General features: G+C 44.1%; 1 protein-coding gene across 4 annotated transcripts in view; it reads left to right on the forward strand.

Moving 5' to 3' along the window:
- Nucleotides 1-13,868, forward strand: part of LOC138521050 (mitochondrial glutamate carrier 1-like) — a 161,521-nt gene that overhangs the window by 130,918 nt on the left and 16,735 nt on the right. For all 4 annotated transcript variants that reach the window (XM_069633567.1, XM_069633568.1, XM_069633569.1 and 1 more), the window contains exon 8: nt 6,813-6,888. In XM_069633567.1, the coding sequence (XP_069489668.1) occupies nt 6,813-6,888 (76 nt within the window). The remainder of the gene's footprint in view (nt 1-6,812; nt 6,889-13,868) is intronic.

Here is a 13,868-nt window from a genome sequence, read left to right on the forward strand (position 1 = left end):
TGTCAGGGTGTTACATCACTATATATAATAATTAACAATTCTTCTTTTAACATATATGAAAGAACAATCAACCTCCTTTAACAAACATATATTTTGTTATGTTATGTTATGTGTACTTATAAAGCGCAGACCTTTCCAGGGCATCTTGACGCTAAGTAGAGCAGGGGCAGCAGCAGCATCAAAGAAAGCCTAAAATTACAAGGTTTTTAAGGAACGGCATAAAGAGAGGTGATCAGCAGTGGCTTGAAGAGCAAGTGTCAGGTCATTCAAAGCCCTTTCGACCGCCACAGAGAAAGCACTGCCACCTATCTGTGGCAGTCTGACCCGAGGGACGGACCGCAGAAAAGCAAACTGGGAGTGCAAAGAATGAGTAGGAACATACTGTGGAAACTTTTCCTGAAGATATTCTGCTCCAGCTTATAAAAGGTACAGTGGACAACACACATAGATTTGAAAAGAATCTGTTCCCAACCGGCAGCCAATGAAGCTATCTTAGAAGCAGAGACATGTGTGCCCATGGTGCAGGGTGCAGGACTGCTCTGGCGGCCGCATTCTGAAGCATTTGAAGTCGGTTTGTATGATAGCACGGCTGGCCAAGATAAAGAGAGTTACAATAGTTAGCTGTGCTAAGAACAAGCGCAGCGACCACCGGGGCAAGGAAATGAGCAGGGATAAAAGGAAGAACTTTCCGCAGCATGTGTAATTTAAAATGGCCAGATTTACAGACAGTCGCAAACTGCTCTGTCATAGATAATCTTTACCCCCAAATTTTATACTGAGGAGGATGGCAAACGGAAATGGTCCCAAAAAGGTGAGCCAAAAGACTGAAGTCTAGAAGGAGAGAGGGCTGGTGGTTCCCACAACAAGGCCCTATGTCTCATTTCCATTCAATTTTAATGAATTGAGCGCCATCCACGGGCTCAGGTCCTCCAGGTACCCCCTAATCCGTGCTGCAGTGTCAGCCCGGGTAAGATCCAGATGAACCAGAATCTGTGTGTGCTCAGCATAGGAATAATATCTAAAACCATGTGATTGGATGAGGAGAAGAAGAAATCTAATATATATATTGAACAATATAGGCGAGAGTGCGGATCCCTGAGGGACCCCACATGTCAATAATACAATTTTAGAGCAGAAAGGAGGGAGAGAGAGACCGATTGGGAGTGATTGGCTAGAAAGGCAGTGAACCAGTTTGATACTTGGCCAGATATCCCAGCATCTGACAACCAGGAGATCAGGATGGAATGATCAACTGTGTTGAATGCTGCAGACAGATCAAACAATAGTAGAGCACCAAATCTGCCCAGATCAACCAGGCAATCAAGATTACATAGATAATAACTGATTCAGTGCCTCTCCCAGGCCGCAAGCCAGACTGGAAAACAACAAAGAACCCAGAGGATTCAAGATAGTATGAGAGAAGAGGAGAAACAAGAGCCTCCAAGACCTTCATTAGGAAAAGCACACAAGAGATGGGCGAAGGTTTGCAAGCACCACGGATCCAATAGGGCTTTTTTAGCAATGGAAGCGTGAGAGCATGCTGCTTGGGACTGGGGATAAATCCATCTTGAAGTGATGCATTAACTGCCTCCGTAATGTGAGAGATACAATCTCCCAAGATGTGTAACTCAGATGTAGCCAATGCACATCATATGTATTGGAACTGCCCTCAGGTAGCCCAATTCTGGCAGGATTGTGCTCATAGCTTACAGGAATGCACGGGTGTCCCCCCTTCTTTTTCACTCCCAAAATATTTATTTGGCGATCTAGGAAAGATTACAGTTAAATTGAGACATCCCTTTAACCTGGGATGCTTGGTTGCCAAAAAATGCATATTGCTTAAATAGGAGTCTGGAACGGCTCCGAACATCGAAATGTGGATCAGAGAAATGACTTATGTTAATGAGTGTGAAGAAGCCTATGTCTCACTTGTTACACCGAGCTGAAGCCCTAAGGACATATGGGAGCCATTCCGAGATTACTTAAGTAGACGTAGAACTGTTCAATGACAACCATGCAGAGAGAAAATGTATTAAGATATGTTGATCGTATCATGCCTATACATGCGGGTAGTATGGCAATCGAATGAGGTCAATAATGCAATATTGTTGATTATTGTATCTAAAGATGTATGTTCTGCACTGCACTAAAATAAAGTTTAAAAAAAATAATCTCCCAAGATGTCTGTAATTAGGGCCAATGGAATAGCATCGGCCAGAGAAGCAGATTTGAGGCAATGAATAGACCTAAGTATATCCTGATCAGAGAAGGAAGGAAAAGAAGACCATGTGGAATTAGATATAGGTGGACTGATGTGTGTTGTTATCAGCAGCGCATGCTGGGGATGCAAATCATGGTTCAATTGCCAAGGTCATGAGGTTCGGCCATGACCCCATCCCCACCAAACCACCCCCATTATCCACTGCACCTGTCTTACATCCAGTTCAGTGTCCACTATACCCTCATAATGTGACCAATGGCCAGTGCTCATGTCTTGCAGCCATAGTCAGTCTCCACAATCCATGTGGCATGTGCTTCAGCAATGCCGCATTCCCCAATAGGCGAATCAGAGAATGCATTTGTCCTTGCTGAGGGCCAGGCCCACTGCACAGGCAGCAAAGTAAGAACACAATTTTTTGTACTTACATTTTGACACTATGGAAAAGTAAAACACAGGACACATTTGAAAAATCACGCTTTCAAGTCCTTGCTGATCCTCGTCGTGCAAGTTTGCTGCAATCCCATACAGCACTTCGGGCTGCAGCCGCAAGGAGAATTCTTCTCCCATTTAAACCTAGGGCTTTTCCCTTGGTGCATGCCCCAATAATCAAATTAGAAAAGGCCTAATGCTCCGACACCAAAGTTATATCACTAGTTTTTGTACTTACATTCTGACACTTTGGAAAATATAAAACACAAGACAGATTTGCAAAAGCATGCTTTCAGGTCCTTGTTAGAGCACCTCATGCATGTTTGCTGCAATTCCGTCCAGCACTTCAGACTGTAGCCACAATCAAATATTTTTTCCCATTCAAACCTAACCAGATTTCAAAAACCTTTAACACAAAGCCTGTCATATAACTTAGCCCCCACTTGGCAAATCCATTCAAACTTTGCACAAACATTCAAGGTTGAGTCTATAACCTTTCTGCAAACATGTGTGGAGATTTGTCCAATTTCACCAAAGTTATAAGCCTTATAAAAACGTTGAGACCCCCATAATTTTGCCCCCTCTTGACAAAATCCCACCAAACTTTACAGAACCATTCACGTCCGGGTTTATAATGATAGTGTAAAATGTCATGCAGTTTCATTGAGTAGCGGCAAAGTCATAAGCCATCCAAAAACTGTTTTTAACCAACCCTATAATGCAGAACTATGCATGGATGTCCCCGAATATCTGAGATGTTCGCAGACTTTGGAGAAGAAAAAACACTGATTTGTTTTGTTTTTTTTGTTGCCGTTTTCCATCCCATCCTCATCACCCCTCACCTCTCCATGGATTTTTTTATTATTTTAACAAGTCTAATGTTGTATTTTGTAATATGTTGTTATTACAATGTTTGGGTGATACGGGCACAGTCTGCAAATCCAAAATGGCAACTGTTCCGAAGGTTTTGACACACCTCATGTTTTTAATTGACCAATCAGCAAGTGTGCGAAAGTCACGCAGCTCTCTGATTGGTCCAGAGGTGGTCCGGAACACCGAATCAGGAAGTGAGTCTGCGGACCGGAGCTATATATCACACATTTTATTAACCTACATTTTGGCCATTTAAAAAAAAAAACTACTGGACGATTTACCCCAAATTTCCAAAAAGCACGCTCTCATAACCGAGCCGGTGCTCCTTGGTAATGGTAATGGTAATGTTATTTATATAGCACCTATACACAGGCACCTGTTTCAAAGTGCTGAAGGAGGGTAGGAACACAGGGAAAAACAACAGTCGCTCAGAGCCCTTGAATTTCTGAGACGATAACGGTCTGCGCAGGCAGATTAAGTGAATATGATACATTTAACAGTTTAGATAAAGCAAATAGGCCTGCCGGCAATTCTGTATTTTTTCAAGTGCTCATTAAGGAGTGAAGACAAGGGAGAACAGACAGAACGATCTTCTGGCAGGGCTGTATACAGATTGAGCAAGTGAGGGAGGCAAGGAGGGGCAGTGGACCAATAGAGACTGGTGAAGTGCAGAGAGAAGCTCTCAAGGTTTTATTTGCACAAGTTTGGTGCAAATCTGTCCAGCGGTTTGTTCTGTAGGTGTGGGCAACATTTTTTTTCCATTCTGTCTGTGAGGATTTCAAAAGATTTGGGACCTCCCCTATAACATTGCCCCCTTCACAAAACCTCACCAAACTTTGCATAATCATTCAGAGGTGGCCATATACTTTTTCACAAAGTTTGTTGAGAATTTGTCAAGCGACACCAGAGTAATAAGTCACCCAAAAAGTGTTTTTCCTATAAGTTGAGCATCTTAACCATAACTACACGCCCACTACCGCGAGCCGTGTCCTATAGTGCCCCAATTATAGCTGTTTTAATTCCCTTTAACATACCTTTCTTTATTGTTTAATACAGATAACCAGTTGGATTTTTGAATGCACCTCCTTTTTTGCTCAATGTTTAATCATTCCTGTTTTATTAAGGGAAAGGGTTTGTTACTTTCTAGTGTGCCTATACACAATAGAGCAGGCCTGCTAGAAAAATGTATTCGGACAAAAGTAACTGCCGAATTTTGAATCCAGAACAGGAATGTTAAAGTTGAAGGCATTTTTCTAAAGAATACAAAGCTGTTGAATTTGTGAAGAAAGTATGTTGAGTCTCTTGCATTTGCGGTTTGACTTTTTTTTTAATGGTTCTGGCTTCTTCATTGTGTAGTGTTCCCATATGCCTTCATTGTCTTTACTCCACACTTATTCTCAGTGGGACAGGCAGGTGCAGACAGCTTATGGCATCTATTGAATTCGTGTATGTACAGTAAGACTCAAGGCAATTTAGTCGACTGCACTGGTAACATCTGGGGACCAGTGGTCAAAGTGTACGAAAAGAAGTAGTGGAACTATGTTCTCCCTCCCCTGCTCCCCGTAAATCCCATCGCCACGCCCCCTCACGCGCACAATACAAACCTCCAAACACATGCAACTGTTTTTTAAGGAAACGTTCACTGCACCGAAAATGCACGTTTCTGCGTCTTCCTACACTTATTTAAATCGAAACCATTACGGAACGGGTTCTTTTTAAAATAAAAGTATTGTAAAGGTAAGACTACATTTTAAAAAAGTAGAGGATCACCGCTCCTGCCCACTTTTTCCGCTGCTGTGGACAGGTTGTAGACTAGTATAAAGGGACAAGACTTGTTGCAATGCAGCACTCCACAAGGGCAAGTCTTGTGACATCAAGATCAGTCGGGACATTATAGTGCAGGACTTACTGCATAATGTAGAGTGCACGGGTAGTGCCCTTGCAGTTGCCATCAGTATCAATATTGCCTACCTCTTGGCTCAAAATGTGCCTCACAGGAAGTCCCATGTGAGTCAATGTTAGAATTAATCTGCGCTTTTCCCATGATATTGACACAGTGTATATGTAGATTGTTGAAAAATCAATAAACAGAATAAAAAATAAATAAAAAAATGTTAGCATTTCTACTGAACGTTAAGAGTCATAGACACAGGTTAGGAGGAGTGGACAGGTCCTGAGCAACAGTGTGCGTCAGCTGTTGCTCTGGCAACGAGATACCCAGTCACCATGCCGTTGAAATACTCACACAAAACACAGAATATTAACAATGACGAGCTCCAGTAGCTGAATGTTCCAGAGGAGGTGAACGATAGGTTGTGCATTGGATTGTCATGCACTGTAGGGTCCAAATATTGTGGAGTACGTTTGCAAAGAGCCTAGGTCTGCAACCGGTGACTCTCAAGGTACTTGTGACTACGACTCATGATCCATCCCCATTGACTATGATGGATTCATGTGATGGAAGTTGTAGTCCAATGGAGAACAAAATGATGCACACCCCTGACACAGAGCAGAGCATTGTGGAGATACAGACAGTCTTTGCGTGCTATTCAACTGGAATACATTGGGGAGGACAGCAAGGCTGAGGTTGGACGCATTGGTGTCCGGTCAAAGGATCGAATTCAAAGGATCGACGGGTCAAAGGATCGACACAAAAGGATCGACGTCTCAAAGGATCGCATTTTTTTTTAAATTATATCTTTTTTTGGGGGGTTTTCGTTTAGGGAAAAAAAGGGGTTTTTACCACAAAAACAGGGGTTGGGGGGGTACCCCCCCCCCCAAAAAAGTAAAACTAAAAAAAGAAATTCGATCCTTTGACCCGTCGATCCTTTTGTGTCGATCCTTTGACCTGTCGATCTTTTGACCCGTCGATCCTTTTGTGTCGATCCTTTGACCCGTCGATCCTTTTGTGTCGATCCTTTGACCTGTCGAGCCTTTTGTTGTCGATCCTATGACTGGGAACCAACACAGAGTATGTGCTTGCTAGCTTACATGAATGCTCCCTTCTGCTGGTATACATTGACTGAGGGTCAGATGCTGCAATAGGAAGACTAACTAGTCCTGCAGTATAAGAAAGTCCATGTCAGCCATCATTCTGGTTTGCCGAGGCGAAGAGATGGAGACGTTCACAAACTCATTTGCTTGTGATGGTTGTAGGATACGAAGGATCCCTTTTCAATGTAATCCAGCCCCTTCTTTCAGATCACCTCAACTGTGATGATTTATTTATTTTATTTTATCATGGCATTTTGACTTCCTTTTGCTAATTGACTGCCTTTTCTTTTTGCAGTAATAAAGACACGTCTCCAATCGTTGCAGAAAGGAGCGCACGAGGAGAATTATCGTGGGGTTGTGGATTGTGCCAGGTAATAACAAATAATGTGCTGGAAAGGCCTGCATGCATGCACGATAGCCTACAATCTTGCATCAAGGATGTGAAAATGCAGTTCAGACAATAAGACACTGTTATGGAGAAGTATTGGAGCAGGGATAAAGTGACATGAGAAACATTATCATTTGTTGGGTGTTAGGGGCGCAAGGAGAGAAGTGGAGGTTGGAAGGAGGCATAGAGGTGTTTTTAAGAGCTTCCGAAGGTAGCAGGGGTTAGGAACCCCAAATGTGAGCTGGAAATATTCATGGGAAATACAACTTTGCTCTGTCTAGGTGATGTGTGGCTTCTGTCATGTGACTGGATTCAGCTTTCAATGAGCTCAAGTTGAGGACATTTTATTTCCTATTTCCCCATATCCATTTCTCACCCTGGCTGGAAAATGAAGTCAAAGGTTTTAGAATCTGGAGGCAATGCTGGTTCTTCCCTGTTCTTATCCTGCAAGAAAAACTGGGTGGCAAGTTTGGTGCTGCACTAGCAGGAAGTACTGAGAGCGGTACAAACCCTTGAGCTTTTCCTAGTGGGGAAGATGGAATCATGGCACTTGCCTTTGTTTCTGGGATGAAGAAACTCTGTTCAGGTTGCCAAGGAGAGTCTTAGGGTTACTGGCAGTGAAGACTCCCCCACTTGTGAATCTGAGCATGCAGGCAGGGACTGGATCGTCAGACAAAGCCTTTGAACAGGAGCTGTGATCCAGTTGTCCCCGCCGTATCATGGAGAAGCAGTGCCGCATTTGCTTCTTTCGGGTCTTCTGGGGAGGCAGAGTTGTGCTGCCAGATTCGGTGCCACGTCAACGGATGCAGGTGCAGACCTTTGGTCCTTCCTCGAGCAGCAGGGCCTTACAGGAGGGCATGTGCAAGGTTCTGGCAGTAGAGCGGGTGATCTGGTAAGGTGGTCTGCTCTTCTCACCCTCAGAAGGCAGTGTGGGAACACATCACCCAATCACACACCAAACATTATTCAAAGAGATGGGTGGTCAGCCAATGGTTGACCCCTCCGTCCCCACATCCCCCAAACACAGTGTTTCACAGAGAAAGGGCACTCGCATAAAGGGGTCAGTCCACACTATTCCTGAAAGGAATCTGCATATGCCAGTCAGAACTGGTTTCAGGTTGACTACAGTCCCCAGTCCTGGAATAGAAGCACCCAGTGGCCAAAGCTGGCTTCCTCCTCTCACAGACAGAAAGAGGGACAAAGAATAGCCATGTGACCCTTCAAGTCTTCGAGGCAAACACAGACATTCCGAATTTGGTGAAAGGGAGGAGGGGATCAAGAAGGACACAGCAAGTTAAAATGGTTTCCACCACACAGCGCCATTTTACACTAACAGTTGCATAGAGTTTCTCCATAACCTGTGTATTTAAGAATAACGTGATTCAGTTAATATGGGCCATTTTTCATAGTTGCTTTATTTACTTGCTTGAGTGGACGTAGATCACATTTATGAATAACATGATTTAATGTATTTGAATAGTGTTCCAAAGTGCACAGTGAGCAGGTGATGGATTAATATTATTAACAAATATCAACATGAGCCAAACACTCTGTTATTAGAGTCCTACTTTGCACACACACACACACCTGACTGCGCGAGTGTGCGCGCGCGCGCACACACACACCCACACACCCACATACACACACACGCACTCACGCACTCACACACACACCCTTTTCATAGAATGCATGTGACCAGTTAAAGACTTAATGACACAAGTCATGTAATTAGACAGGTGAATGTGCACTAACACCCACGGGCAGTAGATCTCAGTGGCAATGCGCTGCAACACCGTTTCGAATCCCGGGTCGGCGCTTAGAAACCTCTTTGGTATTAAGCACGTTATAAATAACCAATTATGATATAATTATAATGATAATTGTAGATAATGCATTATTAACTAGTGAAAAGACTCTACTGCTGGTTTCACACGCTGAGACCTGAGTCTCGATACAATCTGAGGTCATTTAAAGTGGCACGTCCAAAATTAAAGCTGGATGAGCAGCAACGCAAGAAAAGTGCAAATCTGCGTATGAGCACCAACTGCCAACAAAAGCATGTTTGAAAAGATAGGGAATCGCTGATGGAGTCCCCGGGACTAAACAGGGTTGTTAACAGGTTCAAAGGGGTCACAGTTCTGGAGCCACTGTGACATTTATCAAAACTTGGCCTCACCTAAAACCCTACGTCTCCCCTCTCTTCATGTCCTTCATAGTCAAGGTTGTCTAACTCCATGCCTCGAGGGCCGGAATCCTGACGTGTTTTCAGGACATCCTTAATTAATATTCATGAAAATAAATGTGCATACATTTAGAATCATTATATCCAAATTTATCTCATGAATATTAATGAGGTATATGCTGAAAATCTGCCATTTTTCCGTCCTGCGAGTCCTGAAGTTGGACAACCCTTTCACAGTGTACCCTCAGTATTCTTGCCACAGAGACCCTGACTAGACCCCTCTGACAATGGCCAATAAGGTTGACACATTTCTGGGGTTGCCCGTGTTCTCATGTAGACCAAACGTGACGTAGTAGTATCTGCAAGCCCGCCCCTTTTAGTGTGGGACCTAGCCTGATTTGCTGTGGGTCTTTCCTCTGCTGTAATGTCATGGCATTTTGAAGAACGATGGACTGGAGGGATGCCCAGAGCAACGCCAGTGGTTGTGATTAATTCAAAACCCTCGGAGCATCATCCTTCACTTTTTGCCATATAAAACCCAGCACATTCAGGCAGCAGATATAGCCTTACTGAAATATAATGCAAACACCAACTATGTCATACATTTGATTAGTACACGAGAGGTGTACCACAATCAGTTGGGTTGCTCCGTATGCAAGGGGTGCCTGACAATATTGCTCTGCAAACACTTTTGAACCTATATGCTTTAGGCTCCATATGCCTGCATGTTTCCATACGTCTCCTCCACTTTCGCAGCACTTATTCTCCTGGTGCCATTTCCTCCCTCTTTGATCTCTCCTGTTCTTGGTTGCTTCTTTTTGTAGTAGACAGGAAAGGGTCATCTCCACATTTCTTTGGCAGCCATCTTGGTCTAGTGTTCTCACTATCAGAAAACTGTTCAAACTCTGAGTTTGTTGCTTTTAGAATGCAAACATGCTTCACACACAGAAACCAAGTACCCAGTTGGGGTACCATGGTGATAATACCCTAATGGCCTTCAGCAAAGGGATAAACGAGATTGTTAAAGTCCCTAAGCTTTCCTTAACCATTTATTTTCTCACCTGTAAGGACCAGTATTGCCTTCACTTGGCAAACTATTTGGATAAAGAAAAAAGAAACTAAAAGCAAGAAAATATATATTTGAGGTTATCTAGAGGTTGATGTCAGAGTAGCTTGTGCTACAGTTGCAATGTTAAGAATGTCAGATTGGAATGTTAGGGTCTTCTAAACTAATGTTCTAGGAGAGACAGTTACATTGGGGCCAGGCAAGGGTGTGGATGGCCAGTGGTTGTATGTCTACCAATGTATTTGTGATCTATTTGCGTCATTACCTTATCCTGCATACCTTTTGTGTGACGTAGCAAGGACATTAAAGCCTTTCACCTTATAGCATGGGTCTAGCATCTTCGGTAACCCAAGGCACCCACGTCTCAAAAATGGCGACGAGTTTAGTCTATATCGCTGTAGCAGGGGGAGCAGCTAGGGGGACAGCCCTTTCCCCCCCAAGGACCCATGCACACCAGCAAGGTAAGATGGAGGGTGGTGACGATTCGGAGGGGACAAGGCCATGGTCCTGGATATATCCTGGTGTACCGGCTTGAGGGAGCCATCGTCTAGGAGCCGGTTCCAAAGGGTGGCTGGCTACTGGTGGTTTGCGCTCTGGCTTCCAGAGACCCTAGTGCCTGTGAACAGGGGCAGTGTGGGGCCAGCCTGCTTTGCACTCTGGACCAAGGTGCTGTGTCAGCCAAGAAGGTGTCAGTATGTGCATGGGACCCAAGGAGACCTGGGTGTAGCGGATGGCTCCTCCAACAGTGGGAGCGCCGTTGAAATGATGACTTAGCCGACGGGGCATTTGTGCTCAACATTGTGAACAACGAGCCTGTTGGGAAGTGTCAACAATTGCCATGGGGATCGTATCTGGGAAAGAAGCCCCAAGCGGCTGCAGGAATCAGCGTCCTGTTTTCCAGTGACTGGATGTGAAGATGAGAACTGAGGCGATGGAGTCAAGTCGACGGAACATGTGACTGGTAAACACGGATTTCATGGTCAGGTGGCGGGGCAGATTTCTATAAAAAAAGGGCCTCCCAGGAGAGCGATGAAGATATTACCACCTGGAAATCAGTTTTGGGGCCTATTCGTAATAATTGTTTGGTGTGCAGTTCCAGCCTAGCAGAGTCGTGGCCTGGTGGAGGAGGCAGGAGTCAAAGCCAAACATCTACAGATGGCAGAGAAAATGTATGCTGCGCATGTGAGGAGTATTATGCAAAGTTTCAGGAGTTGGAGCCGGGTTTGTGGGAGCTGTTTCAAAAGGTTATGGATTTAGACATCCAGGAAGAGCAGTCTGTGGGGCCGGTGTGCATGGTGTGTGTTACATGTTTGTGGCCCATATTAGTGTACATTGTTGAGGCCTGTTTTTATAGGTTGTTGTCTTTATGTTGTGGCCTCAGTATTAGGTGGAAGGATTTTGTTGATATATAAATGCGGTCGAGTCAAAAGGTTTAGTTTGGGTACAGTAGGTGCTGCAAGGAGGCAGTTAGTTAAACGTTCAGGTTAGGTTTCGGTGAAGTGCTGCAAGGAGGCACTTTGCTGAATGGTTCATGTTAGGTTGCAGTGAGATACTGCAAGGAGGCATTTAGCCAAAAGGGTCATGTTAGGTTGCAGTGAGGTGCTGCAAGGAGGCACTTCGCAAAAAGGTTCATGTTAGGTTGCAGTGAGATGCTGCAAGGAGACACTTAGACAAGGAGGTATTTGGCCAAGGAGGTTCACATGCCTGTCAGATTTAAAGTTCAGGTTTCACTTGAAGAGAGGTGCTGCAAGGGTGCTTTTACCCAAGTGGTTTCTTATGTCTGTTCATTGTACTGTGCTCACTGGATGGAATTTCACATTTTGGACCGTGTTCTAGTTTGTATTTGTTTTTGAATATTGGTTGTACCTACTTTGTGTGGTAGTTGGCTGTTTAATTTGCCCTGCGTTCAAGGGTAGGGTCCTACCACATGCAGAGTGGGGTTTTCCTGGTGTTTTTAGTCCTTGGTTTCCAGGTTCTCCTGCATCTGTTATGTATGTTATCCACATGGGAGCTTTGGAGGAGAGCACAGTCTGGTTTAAGGTATTCATGCTGGTCTTCTGAACTAGTGTTCCATGAGAGGCATTTACATCGGGGCCAGGCTATGGTGTGGATGGCCAGTGGTTGCATGTCTACCAATGTATTTGAGATCCATTTGTGAAGGCGTAATTACTTTATCCTCCACGTGTGTGACATACCAAGGACATTAAAGCCTTTCACCTTAAAGCACGGGTCCAGAGTCTTCTATAACCCAGGGAACTCATGCCTAATCACACATCACTTGACTCTCTGCTCTTTACAATATCCATGAAAATGAACCACTGTCTCACCTTAATAGAATAAGTCACTGACTCAACTCCAGCACTTAGATAGATTTGTGACGATTAGCCACACATCACACTTAGATTGTGAAGTTTAGCAATGCAGCACATTTAGATAGATCTGTGAAGATTATCCATGCAGCACTTTTAGATGCATTTGTGAAGGTTAGCCATGCATCACATTTAGATAGATTGGTTGAATATTACCCACGCATCACACTTAGATAGATTGTGCAGTTTAACCATGCAGCACATTTAGATCAAATTGTGAAAGATTAGCCACTCGTCACATTTAGATAGATTTGTTGAAGATTAGCCATGTGTCACACTTAGTTAGACTGTGAAGTTTAGCCATGTGCCACATTTGGATAGATCTGTGAAGATTAGACATGTGCCACATTTAGATAGATCTGTGAAGATTAGACATGCCACACTTTTAGATGCATTTGCTGTAGATTAGCCACACATCAACCTTAGATAGACTGTGAAATTAACCATGCGTATCACAATATAGAATTGTGTAGATTAGCGACACATAAGAACTTAGAGAGTAGCCAATGTACTGACCACTCCGTTAGTTCTTCTTCCAACACACCACCCAACATTAGACATGTCCACTGGGCTAGCCAGCTATACACTAACAAACACACACAACGCAAATAACACAAGCCTACAAAAACAAACCTGGACACTGGACCGTACACATACGGATACAAGCCAGTGCGCCCAGCCTGAAATACCATCCAATCTACACTTAAAACACACAGACACACCCCTACATAACAGACAATCACATAGAAACAACCCAGGCATTGCACCATACCCAAACGCATACAACAAGCTAGAGCTCACAACCTGAAATACCATCCAATCTACACATAAAACACACAGACACACTCCTACATAACAAACAGTCACATTGAAACAACCTGGGCATTGCCCTGACCCATACAGATAGAACAAGCCAGTGCATGCAATCAACCATCTGCAAGTCAACACACAGACACGCCAGTTTCTCCTGGTTCTGGACCTATCCTATCATTCTACCCTCACTAACCAACCCTGTCCTCTTCCTTGCAGAGCCACGTGAGCGCCTGGAGACTGCCCGTTGGTGGTAGCAGTGCACGGTATAAATCAACATAACCTAACATAGCATAGGTTAATAGGAAAAACATGTTTTTAGGAATTTCTAGGAACACCCAGATTAAATGTCAAAATTGAAACTTTTGGTCACCCTAAATTACCTAGAGTTATCCAGACATGGACCCCTTCCTCACTGTGCTCATAGAGGCACAGCTCCACCTAAATGATGAGGCCTGACTAGGCCGAAATACACGTCTGGGATTGCTTGGTGATCTTGATCATGGGAGGATTGCCATAGCATTTTGGTGCTGGAC

This window comes from Ambystoma mexicanum, chromosome 13, assembly GCF_040938575.1.
Source record: "Ambystoma mexicanum isolate Mex_15411 chromosome 13, UKY_AmexF1_1, whole genome shotgun sequence".
Lineage (NCBI taxonomy): Eukaryota > Metazoa > Chordata > Amphibia > Caudata > Ambystomatidae > Ambystoma > Ambystoma mexicanum.